The 21,069-nt window shown below is 51.4% G+C and overlaps 1 protein-coding gene across 4 annotated transcripts; it reads left to right on the plus strand.

The window, feature by feature from the left end:
• Positions 1-514: 514 nt before the first annotated feature.
• On the plus strand, positions 515-20,530 carry LOC118935963 (granulocyte-macrophage colony-stimulating factor receptor subunit alpha). Of its 4 annotated transcripts, none has more exons than XM_036932669.2 (12): positions 515-616; positions 5,716-5,817; positions 8,106-8,248; positions 9,240-9,363; positions 12,212-12,341; positions 12,439-12,611; positions 15,422-15,555; positions 15,842-15,871; positions 16,524-16,659; positions 18,088-18,184; positions 19,029-19,110; positions 19,373-20,525. In XM_036932669.2, exons 1-12 carry the CDS (start codon positions 556-558, stop codon positions 19,466-19,468), a joined length of 1,308 nt encoding a protein of 435 aa, XP_036788564.2. In that variant the 5' UTR covers positions 515-555; the 3' UTR covers positions 19,469-20,525. The 4 variants fall into 4 exon arrangements, with proteins under 4 accessions (XP_036788564.2, XP_036788565.2, XP_036788566.2 ...); XM_036932670.2 differs by having other exon boundaries at positions 525-616; positions 8,115-8,248; positions 19,373-20,530; XM_036932671.2 differs by having other exon boundaries at positions 525-616; positions 8,118-8,248; positions 19,373-20,530.
• The last annotated feature ends 539 nt before the right edge of the window (positions 20,531-21,069 follow it).

Consider the following 21,069-nt stretch of genomic DNA (forward strand, 5'->3'; position numbering starts at 1 on the left):
TTGGCACCAGTTGGAGTAGACTTGGGGAACTTGTGCTCTTGAGATTTTAGGGAAGATGACCTTCTCTGCTGGTGCCGAAGGGAGTCCTTCCTTCAGGAACAGGGAACCATAGAGGCATATTCTGTCCAATCTGCCCTTCACCTTTGCTATCATTACAGTTCCAATGAAAACTTCCACGTTATGAGCATCTCCTCCCCGGGCTTTGCAATGGCACCGAGAGCTGGTGCCTCAACACATGTCTTCTGTGCTTGGCTTCTCCCAGCACTTTTAGGCAGCACGAGGGGGTTGTGAGAGTGTGTGTGTGTGTGTGTGTGTGTGTGTGTGTGTCTCCCACTGAAGCTTAGCCATCCAAAGGGGACTATCTTGGGAGCTGAAGACTTAGGCTTCACAATGAACTCACTGACCACACACAGGTTTCCCAATTGCATGTAGTGAGAAAGCGCCGCAGGAAGGGGGAGGGAATAAGGACAAAAAAAGGAAGTGTTGCACTGAAATGCCCCTGCAAGGTAATCAGTATGCTCACTTACTGACCAGGGAGAGGGTTGTCAGAGCCCAATGTTGGAGCCCCAAGGAACAGCGAAGGACAGCGGGTTGACGGGGAGCCTGGCGCAGTGGGGTAAGGTGGCTCCCATCCTGTGGTCCTCAAATGTGTCGGGTCACTACAGCACGTTTTCCTCCTTCAGCTTCCATGGCTGGCAGCTCGTGGTTTAGGTCAGTGAGGACCTGGGGGTAGGAAATGGGGACTGCTCGATGATGAAGGATGCCCGCTGAGGAGGTACCCAGGCAGTGACTCCAAGAGCCTGGGGGGGCACTCCCTGGCAGGTCTGAATTAGCCTAGGAATCAGCTGGCTTGCATGGGAAGTGTGCTGAGTTTTTCATGCCAGCCTGTGCATGTGAGAATTGAAACCTGGTTTGGACGTGGTCCCCCAAGCTCGGATGCATTCAGAAGTGGTGCATGCAAGCAGTCATCCACAAGGGGAATCTGGGCAGACATTCTGCTGACAGCAGCTTATCTCAGAGCTCGCAGCAGTCACCTGCAGAGCCGTGAAATCGAGATTGACCGCATGCCCCAGGCCCCCGTGAGCTGGGAATCCAACCTCGTGCAAAGGTGCCCCACGTCCAGCACCGCTGGGGTCTCTGACCTCACCCAGTGGGCAGAGTCAGAGCCTGTATCTGAGCTGTGGTTCCTGTGCCTCGAGTTGGAGAAGCACTAAGAGATGGAGCCCAGCATCTTCCTTCCAGGCCACAGCTATATAAAGCTGAAATCTAAAGAGGAAGAGAACTCAGTCTGGTGAGAACTGAAAGAAGAAGAGAAAGTAGGTAGGCAGTCAACCCACCAGCAAAAATATGATACCAGGTTTTGTGTATAGGAAACACCCAGAATGGAGAGCGCATGGAGACGGAAAGGAGATTGGGGATTGCCAGGGATCTGGGGCAGGGAAACAGTGAGGGGTGGCTTAATGAGGATGGGGTCCCCTTTTGAGGGGGGATGAGAATGTTCTGGAACAAGACATGCATGATGGGGAAACATTGCAGAAATGCTAAAGGCTGCCAAGTTGTGCGCTTTAAAAGGGTGCATTTGGCACCATGTGAATTTTGCTTGGATTTTTTTTTAAGTTGAGGCAAAAATAAATGAAAGGAAGCAGGGAGACCTCCCTGGACTCCAGTTTTCTAGCCACGTCTGTGCGGACACCGGGAGCTGCCCCCTGATGGGTATGGAAGTAAACAGCACCCGGTCATGGTATACCCCAGCACCCAATGAATCATCCCGCCATTTATTCCATGCAGTGCCCAAATTGCCCTTCGGAGGGCTTGTCACGGTCCTTGGCCAAGAGCCGTACAACATGACTAGCGGTTTCATCCAAACAGCACTGTTTGACTCTGGACCCCTGTGCCTGCTGCTTTGGGGTATTGGATGACTCAGTTGCTTTTTTAAAGGCAAGTTTGCCATTTTGCTCCATCATGATGAGCAAGAAGCCAGCGGGGTTGTGAGGAAGAAGAATGGGGAACTGTCTGGCCAAGGCCAAGTTTCCCTATGCCATAGTGTAGGGCGTCCCATTCCCGTGAAGAGGGTGGGCATCCGCGGCCACTTGCAGCAGGGCATCTCGCCAGCAGGTGCGGCGGAAGGGCCTAAGAAGGAGATGCCAGCTCACAGGCCGGTGGATGGATGCCAAGAGCACGTGTGGCCAGATGGGGACCTCGGGAGCCTCAGAATGCAGTCCCCACGTCGCCCTGCCTCACCACCCACACTCCCCCTGATCAGGGGAAGCTCAGCCCCACTGGCAGGGCGCTTGACAAACTGCAAGTGTGAAAAGCAGAGCAGAGAGGAGGCAAGTCAAGCAGAGAGGGAGAGCGCGGTGGGCTTAGATGAGCACAGGGTCCTCCCCGACGGCCTCTGGGCTGCAGTGTGGAGGCCCCTCGGCGCCGAGCGCTGCTGACCAGACCTGGGAAGAGGCTGGGGGGGCAGATCCTGCTCACAGGTGGAGTAAGGCTGGTGCTTCCCCATTGCGCCGAGAAGGGATGGGGGGCTGGCAGGTAAGGGAAGTTGAAATAAGTCTGGTCCGTGGCTTTTATTTCCTCTTTGATAGTAAATGAGGTTTTTGCAGGAGGAGGCGGGCTCAGGGAGGTTGGGAGGCAGGAATCTGAGGCTGGGGGTTGTCCCGCATGCACATGGGTTGGGGAGGTGGTCACATTCTCCACCACTGGGCTCCAGCTGGGACAAGGTGGAGAAGGTGGGACAGGTCCAGGGGGAGAAAGGGCTTTGGAATCCAGATGAGACCGTCCACCCTTCACTCCACAGATAAGGCAGAGAAAGAGGCAGGTGCTGAAGGGTCCAGGAAGAGGTGAGGGTAGCCTGGTGCTGGTGGGCAGTCAGCACCTGGGACTGGGGTGTGACTGACGTGAGCAGGTGTCTGAGATGGGCAGTCAGGCAGTGACAGGGGGGACGGGATGTGCGAGGGCATTGGGGGCATGGTGACTGGACCTCCCCTGGGCAGACACTGCACAAGACTAAGTAGGGAAGGGATCGATCAAGGAAACATCTACAAGCGAAGAGCACAGGAGGGTAGGAAGCAAATTTGCACCCCCAGGAAACAAATACACCAAAAAGTCAGCTTTCCAGAGGTTTCCTCCGTGAATGTGAAGAAACTACAGAAAACGGGATCATGTCCCATAAAACAAGGGGAACCTCAAAGGAAAGGTCAAGCGTTAAAAGCGCATGTGGACGTGAGGGGTGAGCAGGAAGGAAACACGCGCGGAAAGATGGAAACATTCAGGGACATAGAACCTCATGGCAGGAGTATCAACAGCCCTAAATGCCATTAGGGGAAGGGGGCTCAGACCTGGGGCCATCACCCCAAACCCAAGCTGAGGGTCCCATTGAAGGTGGCTTTGTATGAGGGCACTTGGCTTTTGTGCTTGTGCTTTTAAAAACACGTTTAATGAACTGTATTTTAGAGCAGTTTGAGGTTCACAGAAAAATTATGCGGAAAGTCTGGGGGTTCCTATACACCCATTTGCCCTTGTGTATGGCCTCCCCTATTATTAGCACCCTGCAGCAATGTGCTATATCTGTTGCAACTGATGAGACAGTATTGACACATTATTATTGATTAATGCCCATACTTTGCAACAGGGTCCCTGTGGCTGTTGCACATTCTATGGGTTTGGACAAACGTAAGGGTGTATATCCACCATTATAGGATCATGCAGAGGAAATTCACTGCCCTAAATATCCACCAATATCAGGATGGAAATCTGACCCACCATTTCTTGTTCCACTCCCCAAAATCCAGTCCAATTCCTGCGGGAAAGTCAGAGCAATGAGAAACAGAGTGCCTGTCATTTCCCCCAAAATATCTTAAAATCAGTGCTGTGGGTCAGCCACGGCTTCAAGGCCTACGGAATCGTGGGCCAGTCAAGGTTCATACTGGACGACGTGCTGGTTTACAGGGAAGGCTCACCAGGGAAGAGGAAATCCCCACACACGCCGTCAGGGAGAGATACTGAAACTCCGTCTCAGGAAGTTGACTCTCCAGAAGAGAGAAGTCGGCCATATCGGTTCCTGGTTTTGAGGTCACACAGGCTTTGGAGTAGGTGGGGGGACGAAGGCTGGTCCCTGGAGGGGAGATTGGGCATCAGAGTCACTGAGAAATGACTAATCTCCCCAAAGATGCCGGCATCCTCATCCCCATGTAGTGGGCAGAACAAGGTCCCCAAAGATGTCCATGTCCTTCTCCTCGTGTGTGGACAGAATGACGTCCCTAAAAATTCCCAGGTGCTGAATGGAATAATGTCCCCCAAGTTGTCCACATCCTCAACCCCATGCGCTATGGATGTGTGGCCTTCCATGTGGTCGAGGACTGGCAGATACGATTCAGTTAAGGACCTCACCATGGGGATGATCCTGGCTTATCTGGCTGGGCTCCGTGTCATCACAGGCGTCCTTATAAGAGGGAGGCTGGGGTCCAAGGCAGAGGAGGACATGGGATGAAGGAAGCAGAGGTGGGCGTGACAAGCCATCAGGATAGAGAGGGACCCACAAGCCCAAAGGCACCTGTAGACGCTGCAGCGGACGAGGAAGCCAACTCTGTTGGGACCCTCCAGAAGGAAGCAGGTCTACCCACGCCTTGATCTGAGCCCCATGCAACCCTTGTGGGACTTGTGACCCCCAGAACCATAGGAGATCAAATGCACAGGTTTTGAAACGGCTGATGTAGTGGGAATCCGCTGCCACAGCACGAGGCAATGGGGCACAGCTCCCTTCGGGGGCAGGAAAGCACCCGCGTGGTCCCGCTCTGCGAAGGCTGTACATGCACATCGCGCTCAGACAGCGCATACACCACACAAGGGGCCAATTCTCTGCCTCTCCTCCTGTGCATGTCAATACCTCCCTCGTTGGATGAGAATGACGTAGTGAACACATCGTGGAAAATGGTCCGAGATACACAAGCTCCCAGCATCGAGAGGCTACAGATCAGTTTACAAAATGTCCTTGTGTATTGTTTATAAGACCATTCATAGTTGTAGGAATAGACATTACTTACATGTAACTCATATTATATATAAAATTGTACGTAAAGATAGATATTATCAATTAGATATGTCTTATAAATATACACCAGGGAATAATCAAGTGATTTGTGTGCCTACTTTTTTTACATATGACATCCCAAACTGTCGTAGTCCCACCGTCAGCAGAAGCTTGCTCTAGCACAGTGTGCTCCAGAGAGACGCTCCGCTCAGCGTGTAAAATGCGTGTGCAGAGCCCCGGGGCACTGGGGACCCATTTCCTGGGGACAGAGGAACAGCTATGGCTGGGGGCTCACAGTATCTTGGGGTGGAGAGGTGGGAAGCCCACTGAAACACGCTCCCGGTCACACGGCACACGGGGACCTGATCCTCGGCCACGGTGCGCGGCGTTTTAGTGCCTAGGAGCCAGGGAGTTGCTCCTGCAAGGGACAGACTGAGGGAGGCAGGCGGTGACAGGAAGGTGGCCCCGTGCCCACACTTCAGGACAGGCTCTCAGTTCCCGAACCTGCAGCCCCTCGGCAGCTGACGGTGACCTCAGGCTGGCCACCACGCTGGAGGGGGCGATGCTTTTGCCCCTGCGTGAACATCGCCCTGAGGATGAGGAGAACATGGCTGGGATGTCTGCCCCCAGTCCCCCACCCCCATGAGAGCCGATTTCCTCAAAACATGCCTCTCTCCCTGCAGCACTTCCTTCTCCATCGGCCAGCCCCGTGGGCCCCCTGGCAACAGCCTTTCTGCTGTCTCTGTTTCTGCACCCGGCGTCCCTTCTGACCCAGGAGCACCGGGGTAAGTGTGTCCACGCGCTGGACCCCATTCCTCACCGCCCTGTTCCATGTCATGGCTATGTGGGAACTCATGCCGATGCCTGTGTCCGATTTCATGGGACCTGCGTACGTGGGGTCGGCTGGCTGGCGTGCTCACCCGCTTCTGGGGAGGCTGATAAATGTCCATGCACTCTGCAGATGAAAAACTGAGGTTTAGCCATGACTGAAGCTAATGACCGTCCTCAAAGGGTGGGGCCGGGATGAGGACCGGGTCAGCCCTGCATCAAAGGATCTCCTGGCCCCACCCATGGGCAAAGGGGTGTCGCCCAGCAAGGGGGTTGCAGGAGGGACTGAGTGACTTAAACAGAAGGACAGAGGAGATGAAAAGAGTAAGGACTCTGGAATCCTGGCAGGGGGCAAAGGCCACAGTAACTGGGTACAGTGTGCTGGGGAGGGAGCAGGAATCACCACGGCCTGGGGGGACTGATCACATCAGGGGTGATTCAGGAAGGAGAAAGAGTGTAGAAAGTGCAATTTAGAAGGAATTCAGGTGGTGGGGTGTCTTGGAAGTAGGCATTTCCTGGGCTGCTGTCTGTTAAAAAATCAGTGCTGACCAATGGTGTGCGGGGAACAAGGACCGTGGTGGAGGGTCAGGTCCTAGAGACAGCAGGCTCCCTCCAGGTGGAACTCACCTGGTGGCAGGAGTTCATGCAGGTGCAGGAAGCTCATGTACAAGCGGCTCCCGGGGCTGGACAGGGACGCCATGATCCCCAAGGAACACGATCAGGGAACCCTCCCCGGGGCTGCGGCTCCTGAAATGACCGCTTGGGAACTGCTGGAGTACAGTTCGCTTTTGCAGCTCTTCACCAGCCTTGTTGGGGCAGAGACGTGATTGCTTTATGTAGCAGAAATGGAGACCAGGGAACAGAGAGGTTAAGCAATCCGCCGAAAGTCACACAGCTGGTGCGAGCTCAAACCCACATACGTCTTTCCAAACGTGGTTCTGTCTGAGTTGAAAATATGGATGGTGTGCGCACCCCTGTCTCTGTCCTCCCCAGCTCTCCCAAGACACTGTACAGGTTAATGGTGAGGTGGCTGCCTCCCTGTCCTGCATGAGGACTTATTGGGAACTGCACATGGAGTAGGATCGACTCCACTAGCTCTGGAGTCCCTGGGGGCAGGCAGGTGCAGGAGCTCGCTAACACCAGGAAGGAAGTGTTATTCCAGTGTATCTGCATTCCCAGAGGTCTGTTGACCGTTCAGGGTGTTCCTAGTTGGGTATGAACTCGAGAGCTTTTATGGAACCCACAGGTTACAATGGAAGGTCCAAGATCTGTAGATGCCTTGGGGACCGATGTTGTTCATCTCAGAAGTTTGATGTGAAGGGAGGACTAAGCCTGTGGGAGACCATGGGGTTGCTGGGGAGGGAGGAGGGTCAAGAAGCCGAGGAGGTGACTCATCGGGTTTTAGGGCCCGGACACCCGGAGACAGGTGGTCTCTGGGAGGGGCGCACGGGTCCACAAGTGTGAGAGCGAGGCACCGCACAGAGACACTGTGCAGAGTGGAGTGAATATACAGCAGAGAGCAGCCAGGACATAGTAAAAGCAGTGCCCTAGCCCACGATGTCTGCAGCCGTCTGAGCAGGGAACCAACCCCCTGTCTACAGTAACCAGCCCTGGAAGCCAGCCCGCTGGCCCCAAGTCCGCCTTGTGGGAAGCAGATTGCTATCTCTAGAACAATCCAGGAAGCTAGCATAACTTCTGGAACAATCAGTCCAAAATGCCCAGGACTTGATCAATAACTGATGGGTTCCGTAGTCTTGTCTCTGCTTCCAACTTAGGATCAACCAGAGAGAGCTGAAAATGCTCTCCTAACCAGTCAGTTAGGATACCCTGCTTCTAGTTAGCCACCCACATCTTCTCCAGGCCAGCAGCCTCCGGCCGGGGCACAGCCCAGACTGCCTCTTGTCCACTATAAAACTTGCCCACTCCACGGCCCACTCTGCTAAATGCAAATGATGGCGGCGGAGTCCCTTACAATAGCCAGTTCTGAATACAGTCTGGTTGTTTCCACTTGATTGGTCTTTGTTGACTTCCACAGTAGATATCTCTGCTTGGAGAAAGGGCTAGGAGAGATGGAAAGGAAGGTGGTTCTGAGGATGCACCAATGTCCTGGGACCGCCTGGGAGCAGAGAAGGGGCGACAGCTTGTCCCAGCCCTGATCTTTGCTTTCAAGACATGGGACGTGTCTGTTTGGGGGAGTGGAGATGGGAAAAGAGTCATTTTTGCATCCAGTAACCACATCTTTCAGATTTTCCAGCAGTAGAGCCGATCCCCAGTCTAAAGATGAAGTTCGACCCCAGGAGAATGACGTTGACTTGGGACTGCCAAGAAAATGCCACCTACGTGGAATGTGTGATGTTTCACAAGGAAAAAGGACCAATCGCAATAATGGTAAGATGACTGTGATGTGCGCAGTTCTCGTCGATCTAGAAACAAGATAACAGGTACAAATGAAACACACGTGCATGACTTGGGGACATGTCTAAGAATGACAGCTCTAGATGCACAGCTCAGAGCTTCTGTGAGGTCAGACCCAGCAGAAGCTACAGGGACTTAAGGGGGTGGGACCCTCAAGGACAATCAGCTGCCCAAGGGACAGGAAATGGGGCTGGCTGGTAGGAGGAGAGACCCAGGGAGCAGGGATAGGTCCCAAGCAGACACTGGGATGCTCCCAGAATTCTCAGGGATATCTTTCAGTGGGATGTAATTTCCAACAGTAGTGATCCGGAGAAAAACAAATGGTTATTCTGCGACCTACAGACTTCTGTTCCCCTTCGGCGGGTGTTTCTTAGGGGAACTTCCTGCGTTGCCTGCATGGAAGGGCAGCCTTTGGTCAGTTGATCCATCAGAGATCACCCACATGGTAGACTTAATCCTCAGACAGAAATGGCAACAGTCCTGACAGTTCAGTGAAAATATACGGACTTGGATACAATGTAAGCATGAAGCCTGTGGGAGGCTGGTGGGTATGAGATAGGACAAGAAAACTCAATAACTTAAAAGAGGGTACGTTAAGCTCCACAAAGTGTAAAGCGATGAGGGATCTTGCTGCTCAAACGTGGTAACCCAGCATCCCCTGGGAGCTTGTTACAAATGCAGATTCGCAGGCCCCCATCTGGGACTAGCCAAATAGGAATCTGCTCTTTAACAGGATCCCTGAAATGTGAGCTGGATTCCGACCTTCTAAATGCTGCTATAGGCCATCAGGTTGGGGTCCCACCTTCAAGCTGGCCTGCAAGGCATCGCCCCAGAAAAGGCATATGGGGGAGATTTCACGAGGGGAAGCAGATGGTGTCACAGGGTTGATGTAAGAGCAAGGGACATGAAGCTGAGTGGAAAGAAGCCTGTTTTCCTAATTCTCTGGCTGGTTTTAACTTTGTAGCTTACGGACAAAAAATGTCGCTGCAAATTTCCAGACTCTTCTCTCCATGGAGGTGTCACACTCATGGTTACAGCAAATATCAGCCAAAGACTGATTTCAGAAAAGCTGGTCTACCCTAACCCAGGTAAGGAAAACATCACAGTGACCCTTCTGCACCCCCCCCCCACTTGCATGGAGTTGGATCTCCCCTTTTTCGACTTTATTGAAATATAATTGACACGCGGGAATTATGCATGTTTATGGTGTAGAAGTTTATGTTCTAATATACATATACAGTGAGAAACAATTACTACAATCAAGCCATCTACATATCCATCTTGTCACCTACTTGCCATTTTCTTTTATTATTTTTTGTGTTTGAAATATACTCTCAGTGAATTATGAGTAAGCAGTATGTTATTATTAACTATATATGTTAACAATATGCTGTACTTTAGATCTCCAGAATACATTCATCTTATAAAACAACCTTTGTACCCTGTGACCAATATCTTCCATCCCTCACCCTGACCCCCAGCAACCACCATGATACTCTCTGTTTCTATGAATTTGTCTATTTTAGATTCCACATATGAGTGAGGTCATACAGTATTTGTCTTTGTCTTTCTCTGACTTATTTCGCTTAGCATGATATCTTCTAGGTGGCTCTGTATTGTCCCAAATGACAGGATTTTCTTCTTTTTATGGCTGCATAATATTCCATTCTATATATGCACAAAATCTTCTTTATCCATTTACCTGTGTATGGATACTTAGGTTGCTCATGTTTTGTCTGTCGTGAATAACTATATAATGAACACAGGGTGCATAGATCACGTTCGGATCCAGATTTCTTTTCCTTTGGATTCAGAAGTTGGATGGCTGGATTACATGGTAATTCTATTTTGATTATTTTGAGGAACCTCCATGGTTTCCATAATAGCTGCACCAATTTCCATTCTCAAACAAAGGTTCCTTCTCTCTCCATCCTTGCCAACACTTATTATCTCATCTCTTTGATAACAGCCATCATAACAGGTGTGAGTTGATATCTCACTGTGGTTTTGATTTGCATTTCCCTGATGATTAATGATGTTGACCATCTTTTCATGTAGCTGTTGACCATTTGTATGGCTTCTTTGGGAAAATAAATATTCAGACCCTTTGCCTGTTTTTTAATCAGATTTGGGGTTTTTTGTTTGTTTTTGCTGTTGAGTTATTTGAGTTCCTTAAATATTTTGGATATTAACCCCCGATCAGATATCTATGGTTTGCAAATAACTGCTGCCATTCCATAGGATGCCTTTACATACTACTGATTACTTCCTTTGCTGTGCAGAAGCTTTTAGTCTGATGCAATCCCAACTGTCTAATTTTGTTTTTGTTGCCTGTGCTTTTGGTGTCATATCCAAAAAATCATTGCAAATCCAGTGACAAGAAGCCTTTTTCCTATGTTTTCTTCTAGTATTTTTACAGTTTCGGGTCTTATATTTAAGTCTTTAATCTACTTTGACTTGACTTCTGTATAGGGTGTGAGATAGGAATCCAGTTTCATTATCCTGCATATGAATATCCAGCTCTCCCGCAATCATTCAGTGAACAGGCAATCTTTCATCCATTGTGTGTTCTTGACCTTCCTGTCAAAGATTAGTTGAGTGTAAGTGTGCAGATTTACTCCTGAGCCTCTAATCTGTCCCGTTATCTATGTGTCTATTTTTATTCCAGTCCCACAGTATTACGATTTCTGTAGATAGGCAATATATTTTGAAATCAGGCAGTGTACTGATTCTCACTTTGTTCTTCTTGCTCAAGATTGCGTTGGCTACTTGAAGTCTTTTGCAGTTCTGTATGAATTTTGGGGTTGTTTTTCTCCATTTCTGTAAGGGATGCCATTGGGACTTTGACTGAAGTGATACATCACTTTGGGTACTATGGCTACTTTAACAATATTCTTTCCATCTATGAACATGGGATGCCTTTCCATTTATCTGCGTATTCTTTAATTTCTTTTATCAACATTTTATAACACTCATTGTAAAAGTCTTTCACACCTTTCGTTACATTTATTACTGTTTATTTTATTCTTTTTGATGCTATAGCAAACGGGGTTGTTTTCTTAATTTCCTTCTTGGATAGGTCGTTGTTAGTGAATAAAAATGCCACTGATCTTCATAGCTTAATTTTGTATCCCACAACTTTATTGAATTTTTTGGTTAGTTATAACTTTTCTTTGTTTAGTCTTTATGGTTTTCTACATGTATGACCACATTATCTGTAAACAGAGAGAATGGTACTTACTCCTCTCCAGTTTGGATGGCTTTATTTCTTTTTCTTGTCTAATTGCTCTGGCCATGACTTCCAGTACTATGTTGAATAGAAATGGCAAGAGAAGGTACATTTGTCTTGTCCCTGATTTTAGAGGGAAAGTTTTCAGTTTTTCACCATTGAGTATGATGTTATCTGTAGGCTTTTCTTATATGTAGGCTTTATCATGTTAAGGTAATTTCCTTCTCTACTCAAATTGTTGAGTTTTTATCACGAATGGATATTGAATTTCTGTCAAGTGCTTTTCATGCAGCTATTGAGATGATTATGTGGTTTTTCCTCTTTCATTCTGTTAATGTAGCTGATTATCAAATCCAATTGATTTGCACATGGTGAATCATCCTTGCATCCAGGGATAAATTCCACCTGGTTATGGTATGCAATCCTTCTAATGTGCTGTTAGGATTTGGTTTTCTAGTATTTTGTTCATGATTTTATTAGGAATCTTGGTCTGTAATTTTCCTGTGTCTTGTCTGGCTCTGGCATCGGTGTGATGCTGTCTTTATAAAATGATTTTGAAAGTGTTACCTCTTCTATTTATTGGAAGAGTTTAAGGATATCTATTTATTTTTCTTGGAATGCTTGGCAGACATTCAAACCATGAAACCATCTGCTCCATCCCCTTTTAATTCTCATGCATAACATATTTTATCTCTGCCTTTTCCCAGGTGAGGAGGGCACAGCTGCCCAAAACTTCTCCTGTTTCATCTACAATGCGTATTTCATGAACTGCACTTGGGCAAAGGGTCAAGCAGCCCCCGATGATGTCCAATATTTTTTATATATACGAGACTCCAGGTAAGTGTTGACCTCATGTACAAAACCATAAAAAATACAGGGAAGGGGGGTGAAATGCCTTGAATCTTCTGATTCCAAAGTATTTGGAATCTTACAGGAGAAAAATTGAAAGAGAGTGTCCTCGTTACATAGACGACTTGAAAATCCACGTGGGATGTCACCTCAAAGACCTCTCGGGATTGACTTTTCATAATTATTTCCTGGTTAATGGTACCAGTCAAAGAACAGGAATCCAGTTCTTCGATTCCATTTTGTCATTAAAGGCAATAGGTGAGGACAAGGACTTGTGATTTAATGTGGTTAATACACCAGATTCCTGGGATGTCGTAACAAACGACAAATTGGAAGGCTTAATGTGATGGAAATGTACTGTCTCACAGTTACGGAAGCCAGAAACCCAAAAGCAAAGAATTGTCAGGGTTACTTCCTTGTGGGCGTTCTAAAGATTCTCTGCTCCCTGCCTCTGTCCTAGCTTCTGGTGACATCAGGAATCCTTGTTGTGTAGACCCACCGGTCCCGTCCCTGCCTCCATCTCCACGAGGCTTCTCCTCTGTGTCTGTGTGTCTCCTCTTCTAAGAAGACCAGTTATTGGATTTAAGCATCCCCTTAATCCGTGCTGACTTCATCTCAAGATCCTTAATTATGTCTGACATTATTTCCAAATAAGGTCACCTTCTGAGGTTCTGGGTGGACAGAAGTGTCCAAGCCACTACAATATACTCATGTCACTTGTTTGTTTTAGAGTTTGCCAAAATTAGGGATGCATCCGTTTGCTTGTTCCTTTTGGTCCTATGGAAGAATATGGCCACATACCCAGGACAGAAGTCGGCCACAGTGTCTCCCCAATCCTTTTACTCTGAATCAAAAGCAGTGACAAGATGAGACTGCACCGTGGGTGGGCTCCCACCCCTCAGAACACGAGGGCCCTTCCACTCCCCCTGGAGCCCCCAGGGGTCTGGCACTAACACAGCCTGTATATGCAGCCCCTGTACCCCAGGACCAAAGAGTGGGAAGATTAGGTAGGTGTGGGGGGCGGTGCTGGTCGCTTCATGGACCTGCCCCATATGGTAGCAGCACAGCTTTCTCTTGCATTTTGGGGGACTCGGTCATTCATGTCCCCAAATTAGAAAGTCACCCCCCAGAAAAGCAAGCAAGCAGATTCTAGACCAGATCCTCCAGCTGGGCTTCAGAGGTTCCCAGATTGCTTACTGGGTGCTCCTTGGGTGCTCAGGTAACTTGTTAGGATCCCTTAAGAATTCCCAGGTCCCCGTGGCTAATCCCACCCACTCCCAGAGCAGGGCGAGGTGGATGTCATTGGGAATTTGCAGAGGAAAATTCAGCAAATGCCAACTCTTGGGTTAACCTTCAGAGGCCACGAGTCCCCCGGCCTCTGGGCTCACTTGTTGGGGGAGCTGCGCAGGCGTGTCCCTAGCCAGGGGCAGGTGTACTGGCCAAGCCTGCCCCCTGCTGTCTGCGATTCCTCACTGCAGGACAAACCTCTCCCGGGGCCTTAATCCGGCCACCCTCCTGCCAAAAGAATCCCCATCTGTTTTCTCCCCGCATGTTCCTAGCATTTTTATTTAACCCAAGAAATCCAACTATTATGCAAAATGCAATCCTGTGATATCGTAATTTATAATAATATATATTTGCTCTTTGTCCCAGTTCCTGTCTCCCAGCTCCTAAAACGCTTGGAATTTCCTGTGAAGGAGTTCGACAAAGGTGTCTTTTGTTATGGGAAGAAGTGACTCTGAGAAAGCCCCCAAGGAAGGGGGCTGGTTGCCAGGGGAACGAAGCCCAGGATCAGAGGGTGGACCGTTCAGCCCCACCCGCTGACCTCCGGGGTGGGGAGAAGGGCTGGGGATTGAATGCATCCCAGTGGCCAAGGATTTAATCAGTCAAGCCTACAAATGACGCCTCCATAAAACTAAAAGGGTTTGTAGAGCTTCTGGTTTGGTGAAGGCGTGGAGATTCGGGAACTTAGCCGCTCAGAGAGGGTGTGAAAGGTCCGTGCCCCTTTCCCCTGCCTGGCCCCCTGCATGTCTTCCCTCCAGCTGTTCCTGAGTTACATCCTTTTACGATAAACCCGGGATTTAATGGGTAAACTGTTCCTCTGAGTTCTGGGAGCTGATCTAGCAAATAAATTGAACCCAAGGAGGAGTTGGATCAGAAGTGCAGGCTGGGACAGTGCCTCGAAATCTGAAAGTGAAATATATGCCCAGATGCGTGGAAATGTAGATTTCCCCAAGGAAGGGAATTCATACGGCCATGTCCAAGAGTCCCTGAAAGGGTTCCAGCCAAGGCTCACGTTTTAGGATGGAATGGCTGCTGACCAGGGTGGGACCAGATGCAGAACTCCCATCCTGCTTCTTGCTGAAGCCACTGTAGCGGCCACAGGCGGACGTCTGTTTACCGTTGAAGGACGGGCTCCTTGACCTGTGCAGACATGCCTCCACTCCCCCAGCCAGAAACCATGCCTTTACCAGCCCCATGAGGACTCCATGTCCCCAGACCCCCGTCTTTACCCCCTTCCCTTGCCTTGGGTACGCCGGCCCCTCCCCACAGCCTGCTGGCCGGCTCACAGGTGCACACTGTCAGCCCTGCACAGATGCGACCTCCTCCATCCCCCCTGAGAATCTGGAACCGTCTGTCAGAGCCTAAGCACCTCTTCCCATCCTGAGCCATCATCCTGGTATCAGCCCTTCTTTTCAGCTCTTTCTCTCTCCAGGGCTCTGTCCCAGGCTGGCCTCTCCAGGAGGACCCCTGTGCCCACACAGTCTCTTGCAAAGCCAGCCTGTCTTCTACCTGCAGGCTTGCTGATCCGTAGGTTGCTCCAGGCCACTAATGACATGTCAAAGGAGCATCCCTCCAAGCGCGTCACCGCCTCCCTCCCCAGGTCTTCCGGACCCCCCCAGAGCAGCCTGGTGCTCATCCCCAGGGGAGCCGGCCCCCTCCAACACCCCACCCCACCACCGCACCTCCCGGTGGCCTCCTGGAGCTGGCTGGCAGAGCCGGGGCTCTCCTGCATGGCCCAGAGGACGCTCTCCAGCTCAGGGGTGTGACCTGGGTCCTCATTGCAGAGAGATACAGCCCTCCCCACAATGTCACCGTGCACTGCAACGAATCGCACTGCCTCATTCGCTGGGAGAAGCCCAGGACCCTGCAGAGCCTGACCGGCTGGGAGTTCCAGTACCAGCTGGACATTCAGAGGCAGGTAAGTGGATGCCATTCCTCCTGGGGGCACCGCAGCAACCCTAGGGCCATGGGAGGGCCGGGCCGCGGGCAGTGGCTCAGACGGGGCACAATGGAGCAGCACAGGGCTCCTCCTGGTACAGGCGCCCACCGTCCAGGCAGGCGGAGTCCAGCACCACGGGCACGGGGGTCTCAGCCCTCCCTTGGCCATCCTGGTTTCCCAGCTGCATCAAAGGGAGATGAGGCAGAACCTGGGAAAAAAAACCCAAATGCAGAAAAATGAACCCTCCTTTTTTTTTTTTTTTTAGAGCACCATGCAACATAGTGGAAATCAGCTGGTGAGTGGAACTCTGACCCACAACCCACCCTATGGTGTAACTGTCCATTAGTCAAATGGACACACACACCATGCACACCTGGCAGATGGTGGCCATGCCTGGGGACAAGCATAACTCTGAGATGACGTTGAGGTTTAAGATTTAGGTTTATTTCCTCCAGAGCACCTGTAGATCATTGTTGCCCTTTTTGATCAAGGGTCAGGACCTCTGTGAGCTCGGAATCCTCCTCCGTCTGGTGAGGAATTTTAACTGGGTTACCTGAGTATCAGTAGGTGGGACCTCCCCCCTCTACTGGCCTGTTTCTCCTGCTGCGGCTGCTACGTATTTTCAGCATGTATGTTCACAATCCTTGAGACCCCAGGAATGGTTTTCTCAGTGGATGGAGGGATCTGTCATTGTTTTGCACTTGAGCATTCCTCCCGAGCCTTCCGTACACAGAGACACGTGTTAACGTTATAAACCACCTATTTCTGGACAGCACGGCAGCCGCGTAGCATGAATGAACAATAGCTTTTGCTTCCCTTACAGAATGGCCTTGGTGTCCTATAAAGGCGGGAGAGCGTGTTCATCTCTCCTCTGTTTTGGACGTGCCGTTTGACGCCCTCGTTGTCTGAGCACAGCTGACAACCCTTACTTTCCATCTCCTCCAAAGATTGAGGTGTCTGGTGACGCAGAAAATAAATACAACTTTCCGAGCCCGGAGCCCAGGGGGAAACATGCGGTGAGGGTGAGAACCTCAGACTCGCGGATCCAGCACTGGAGCGCGTGGAGCAGACCCGTGGAGTTCGGTAGGTGCTTGCAGGGACTCACTGCCCAGTGTGACCTGGGAGCTGCTTCCCGGGGAGCTCAGGGAGCCGGGGTGTTCGGGTGGCCTCGCTCCCCGGGGACTCCGCAAAGGCTGATGAGGTGACTCCAAAGGAGGGCAGGCACCTAGCCTCTTTCCTAAGGCGCCTGCCCACCTGGGAGCCATCGGTTGGTCCTGGTCCCGACAGCCACCTGCCGCGGTTCCTGGTCAGGGAACACCTATCTCAGCTCTGCGGCTGTTTCCTCCTCATCAGGACAGAACTCGTCCAGAGAACTAATGCAGACACACCCGGCAGGCTTCCTACCACTGACTTTCACAAGCCAGCAAGGAGTTAGATGTTTGTAACACCCATCATGTGCTTGGAAGCTACATTACCGGCACCCCCTCACCCTCCCCACATTTTCAAATGTAGTATTTCAGCCACTAGGGTGATGCCTACAGTATTTTTGGTTTTCCTGATTCAAGATGAATGACTTTGGTAACGGCCAGTGTAAAATTGATCTGACATAGTTAATTCAGCAGGAAATCAATCATAAATGACCACGGGCAGCTAAGGAATATATTTGCAACATTCCACTTGCAATCGTGGGCTCTTAGCTGTGACACTGAAAGCAGACACAAAAAAAGAAAAGAAAATAGTTAAACCGGACTTCATCAAAATGCAAAACTTTTGTGCAGCAAAGGACACGCAGACCTTCCAGAGGCAACTCATGCAACGGGAGATGTGGGCAAGTCGTATATCCGATAAGGGACCAAGGATCCAACATATAGAAAGTACTCTGAGTAGCCAACAAGAACACGAACAACTCAATTTAAAAATGGGCTTTAAAAAGGGACAAAAAAGGAAAAAAAAAATCAGACATTTCCAGGAATAGAGTTTTCAACACAGGGCACATTTTATCTGTCCGTGTAGAAAACTCCCACAAGAGCAGACACAAAAATTGGTTAAAAACAACCTGGATAGAATTGTGTTTGTCAATGAGAGTTTTAAATACAAACAGATAAAATGTGTCCTATTATAAAAACAATTAATGTAAAAAGCGCATATTACAGTTGATAGGCAACAGTAAAAGCTTAATCGTGGATGCGAGTCAACTTTGTTTAAACTGTTTGCCTGGAAATTTGGAGAGGGGGGCGGTTCGGTCCATCTTTAAATTGGGGAGTCATGGGCTCAGAGTATTTTATATGTTTGGGATTCATTCTCATGGGGTTGGTTTGTGTCGTGAGCATCTTCTTGATGGTTTCAGGACTGGGTACCACCTTTGATTAGATTTCCCTCCTGGTCTGAGCATCTTTCCATAGCCAGGAACTAAGGAAAACTTAGTAAAGGAAGGGAAATATGGAATGTGGTGAGCTAGCCGTGTGTGGACAGTTTGTTCCAGGGGGCTGGTGGGTCCCCCTCTCTCCGCAGGCTCCGAGGAAACAGAAGCCAGCCTCGTGCATGTGTATGTGCTGGTGGTCCTGGGAACCCTCGCGTGCGCCCTGCTGCTCGGCTGCCTTTTAAAAAGGTAACCCCAGGAAGAGGCTGGTGTCAGCCCTGCAGATGAGAGAGACGAGAGAGGCTCCTTCGCAGGCCTGCCAGCTTCTCCCGTCAGGAGAAACGCGCCTGCCGAAGGTCCAGGAGGAACCAGCAGTGGGTTCGTCCATGGGTTTTCTACCGGAAAACCTGTCTTGGAGAGGGAGGCACGTCAGAGAGCTGGAGCAACAGAGAATGACAGAGCGGCCCGGCGCGGGGCTTGGGTGGAACTCAGACGGCCGGTGGTGGAGCCACTGAGCCACGTGGTCCGGCGGGCAGCAGACGGGGTCCCATCCTGGTGCCGTGGGCCATGTGAGGCCCACCCTCCTGGCCCCACACTGCAGCCGGACATGGCACCTCCTCAGGGTCAGCTGCGCTCACGGGGGTCCCCATCGGCCTCCTGTGCTGCATCCCCTTCCCTCCAGCGCCACCCCACCCCCAGCCATCAATGTGCCCCCATACGTCTTACCGGACCCTCGGGGTCCAGAAAGCCTGCCCTCTTCCTGGAAGGCCTCCTGGGATCCCAGCCTGCAGAGGCACGTCCACCCCTACTGTCAGGAGGCTCCCCTGTGGGAGGCTTATACCAGGGGGTCAGCACCAGGCAGGGTGTGGGGGCGCCACGGCAGGGCTGCCGAGCAAACCCCGCGTGCGTAGGACAATCACTTCTCGGCGGCAGGCACTGCACAGAGATCTGAGGCTGCCGTCCGAGCACCTGCGATGCTTGTCCTGAAGAGACAAGCCCAGATGCTTCTCCCGAGGCCCGGCAGAGCGGCCCCTTTGGTGCAAGAGGAAGTTGAGCCCCTGGGCCTGCCCCTCACACCGTCTTTGTCTCATAGGGTCATTGGGAAGTACAAGCTGTTTCCACCGATCCCACGGATCAAAGATAAACTGACGGATAACCATCAGTCCGACCAGCAGGTGCATACAGGGTGGGAACAGGATGGCGGAGGGGAAAGGGACCCTGGGGCTGCCCTGTAGTGTCCGAGCCCAGCCGAGGGACCCCAGCGTCACGGGCCCCAGGACCTTAGCACCTCCTCCACCCTCCCACCCCGTCAGCAGCTGTCCCAGGGCAGATGAGATCCGAGGTGCAGCGGATCTCAGCACCCCTCACTTACTGTGCTCTGGCCGGCCACTGCCCACGGGCTCCTGACCAGCGGACACCCGTCCTTTCTGTCCTCAGATGATCTGGGAGAAGTTCCCACCCAGCGCAGGCAGAGGGGACAATGAAGAGGTCTTAACCGTGGAGGAATTGACGGAGGCCCCCACAAGCCCCTGACTTCTCATGCCCACACCCCCAGATGTTCTGGAAGCCATTTTTTGTTCTGTTTTGAGCATTTGTATAGCTTTCCATTTTTGTACTTAAAACAGTGATTTTTGCAAAGATGCTTGCATTTGGAGGGGCTGCTCCACGTCCTTGATCCCGACCCGGTGATGAGCCCTCTCTGTCCCCTGGGGAGCAGGGGACCTTCCTCACAGAGGGTCGCATCTGGTCACAGAGCCTCGGCTCTCCCAGTGGGGACACGCTGCTTGTCCACTCCCACCATCAGCTGCTGTCAGGCAGACGATGGGTTTGCTAACAAATGGCCCAAACCCAGTGATGTGACGCCACACAGATCTACCATCTCATGGCTCGTGGACACACCACCTCCCCATATTAGGACCCTTGTGACCATGTCAGCCCAGCCGAATATTCCAGGGTTGTCCATTTCAAGATCCTGAACTTTGTCATTTCTGCAAATTCCCTTTAGCCTCGTAAGGTCACATATTCACAAACTCATGGGTGAGGACATGGAGTCGTTGGGGACCTTATTCTGTCCACACACAGGGTGGTGAGGAAATGGGCATCCCTGGGGACCTTATTCTGTCCCCCACGAGCAGGGGTGAGGACACGGACTATTTGGGGGTGTCATTCTGTCCCCCACGAGCAGTAACTGGCCACCATTCAGACACTGAGCGTGCCAGAGAACAATAGCCCAGCAGTATGACAGCTGATGCCACGGTGCCAGGGGACTTCAGAGGGAAGAGACGTCCCCGGGGCGTGGGGTTTAGGTGGAGAGAGAACCTACCTGAGGTCTGGGTTTGGGATGTGACCTTTGGCCTTCCCCATGTGTATCCCGTGTCTGTTCGTCAAACACTAGCCACCAGGGGCGCTTGTGGACCAGGCAGACAGCGGCTTCCAGAGCTTCCTGGTCCGGCCCTGCAGGTCCAGGGGCCAAAGCCCAAGGAGGAGATGCAGCCAGAGTCCTGGGGGGTGAGGGAGGGGAGTCAGGGAAGGAGGGTGGGAACTGTGCAAAAGCCCGTGTCCCCAGGGGAACGCCCAGACCCGGACCCCCAGCCTGCAGAGACCCGGGCCCACACGTACCTCTGCAATTGAAGTCTTGAGGCTGGAGAAACTCATGGGCCCTGAGTCTAAGGATGTCAGCAGCGTGGAGGCAGATGGGGGCAGGGGGCTTCAGCAATGGGTGAGAGGGGGCTTCCGAGCCTGGGAGAGCCCTCCAGAAGGGGGTGGAGACACTCTGCACCCTGCACATTCATGCAGTCAGCAAGGCAGGGTCTACAAAGTGGGGGGTCTCAGCTCCCATGCAGGATCAGGGATGGGAGCGGATGGGGGGTGGGGGCTCAGGGAACACGATGAGGGGGCTGCCGATCATGAGTCATGGACAAGACTCTGGTGCAGCCATACAGACAAAGGCAATGGTGACTGTTCTCAGACCCCAGGACTCACGCTGGAGGCCAGCCGTGGAGGCCCTGGGCCCCTGCAGCTCTGCGCCCTGTGCATCCCCTGGCTGGCTGTCCTGGAGTTGCATCCTTTCTGATAAACTGGAGAACCGAGCCAGTCTCCTCCCAAGTCTAGCAACAGGGCTGGCAATCCAGGGA

The sequence above is a fragment of the Manis pentadactyla genome, chromosome X (assembly GCF_030020395.1).
Source record: "Manis pentadactyla isolate mManPen7 chromosome X, mManPen7.hap1, whole genome shotgun sequence".
Classification (NCBI taxonomy): domain Eukaryota; kingdom Metazoa; phylum Chordata; class Mammalia; order Pholidota; family Manidae; genus Manis; species Manis pentadactyla.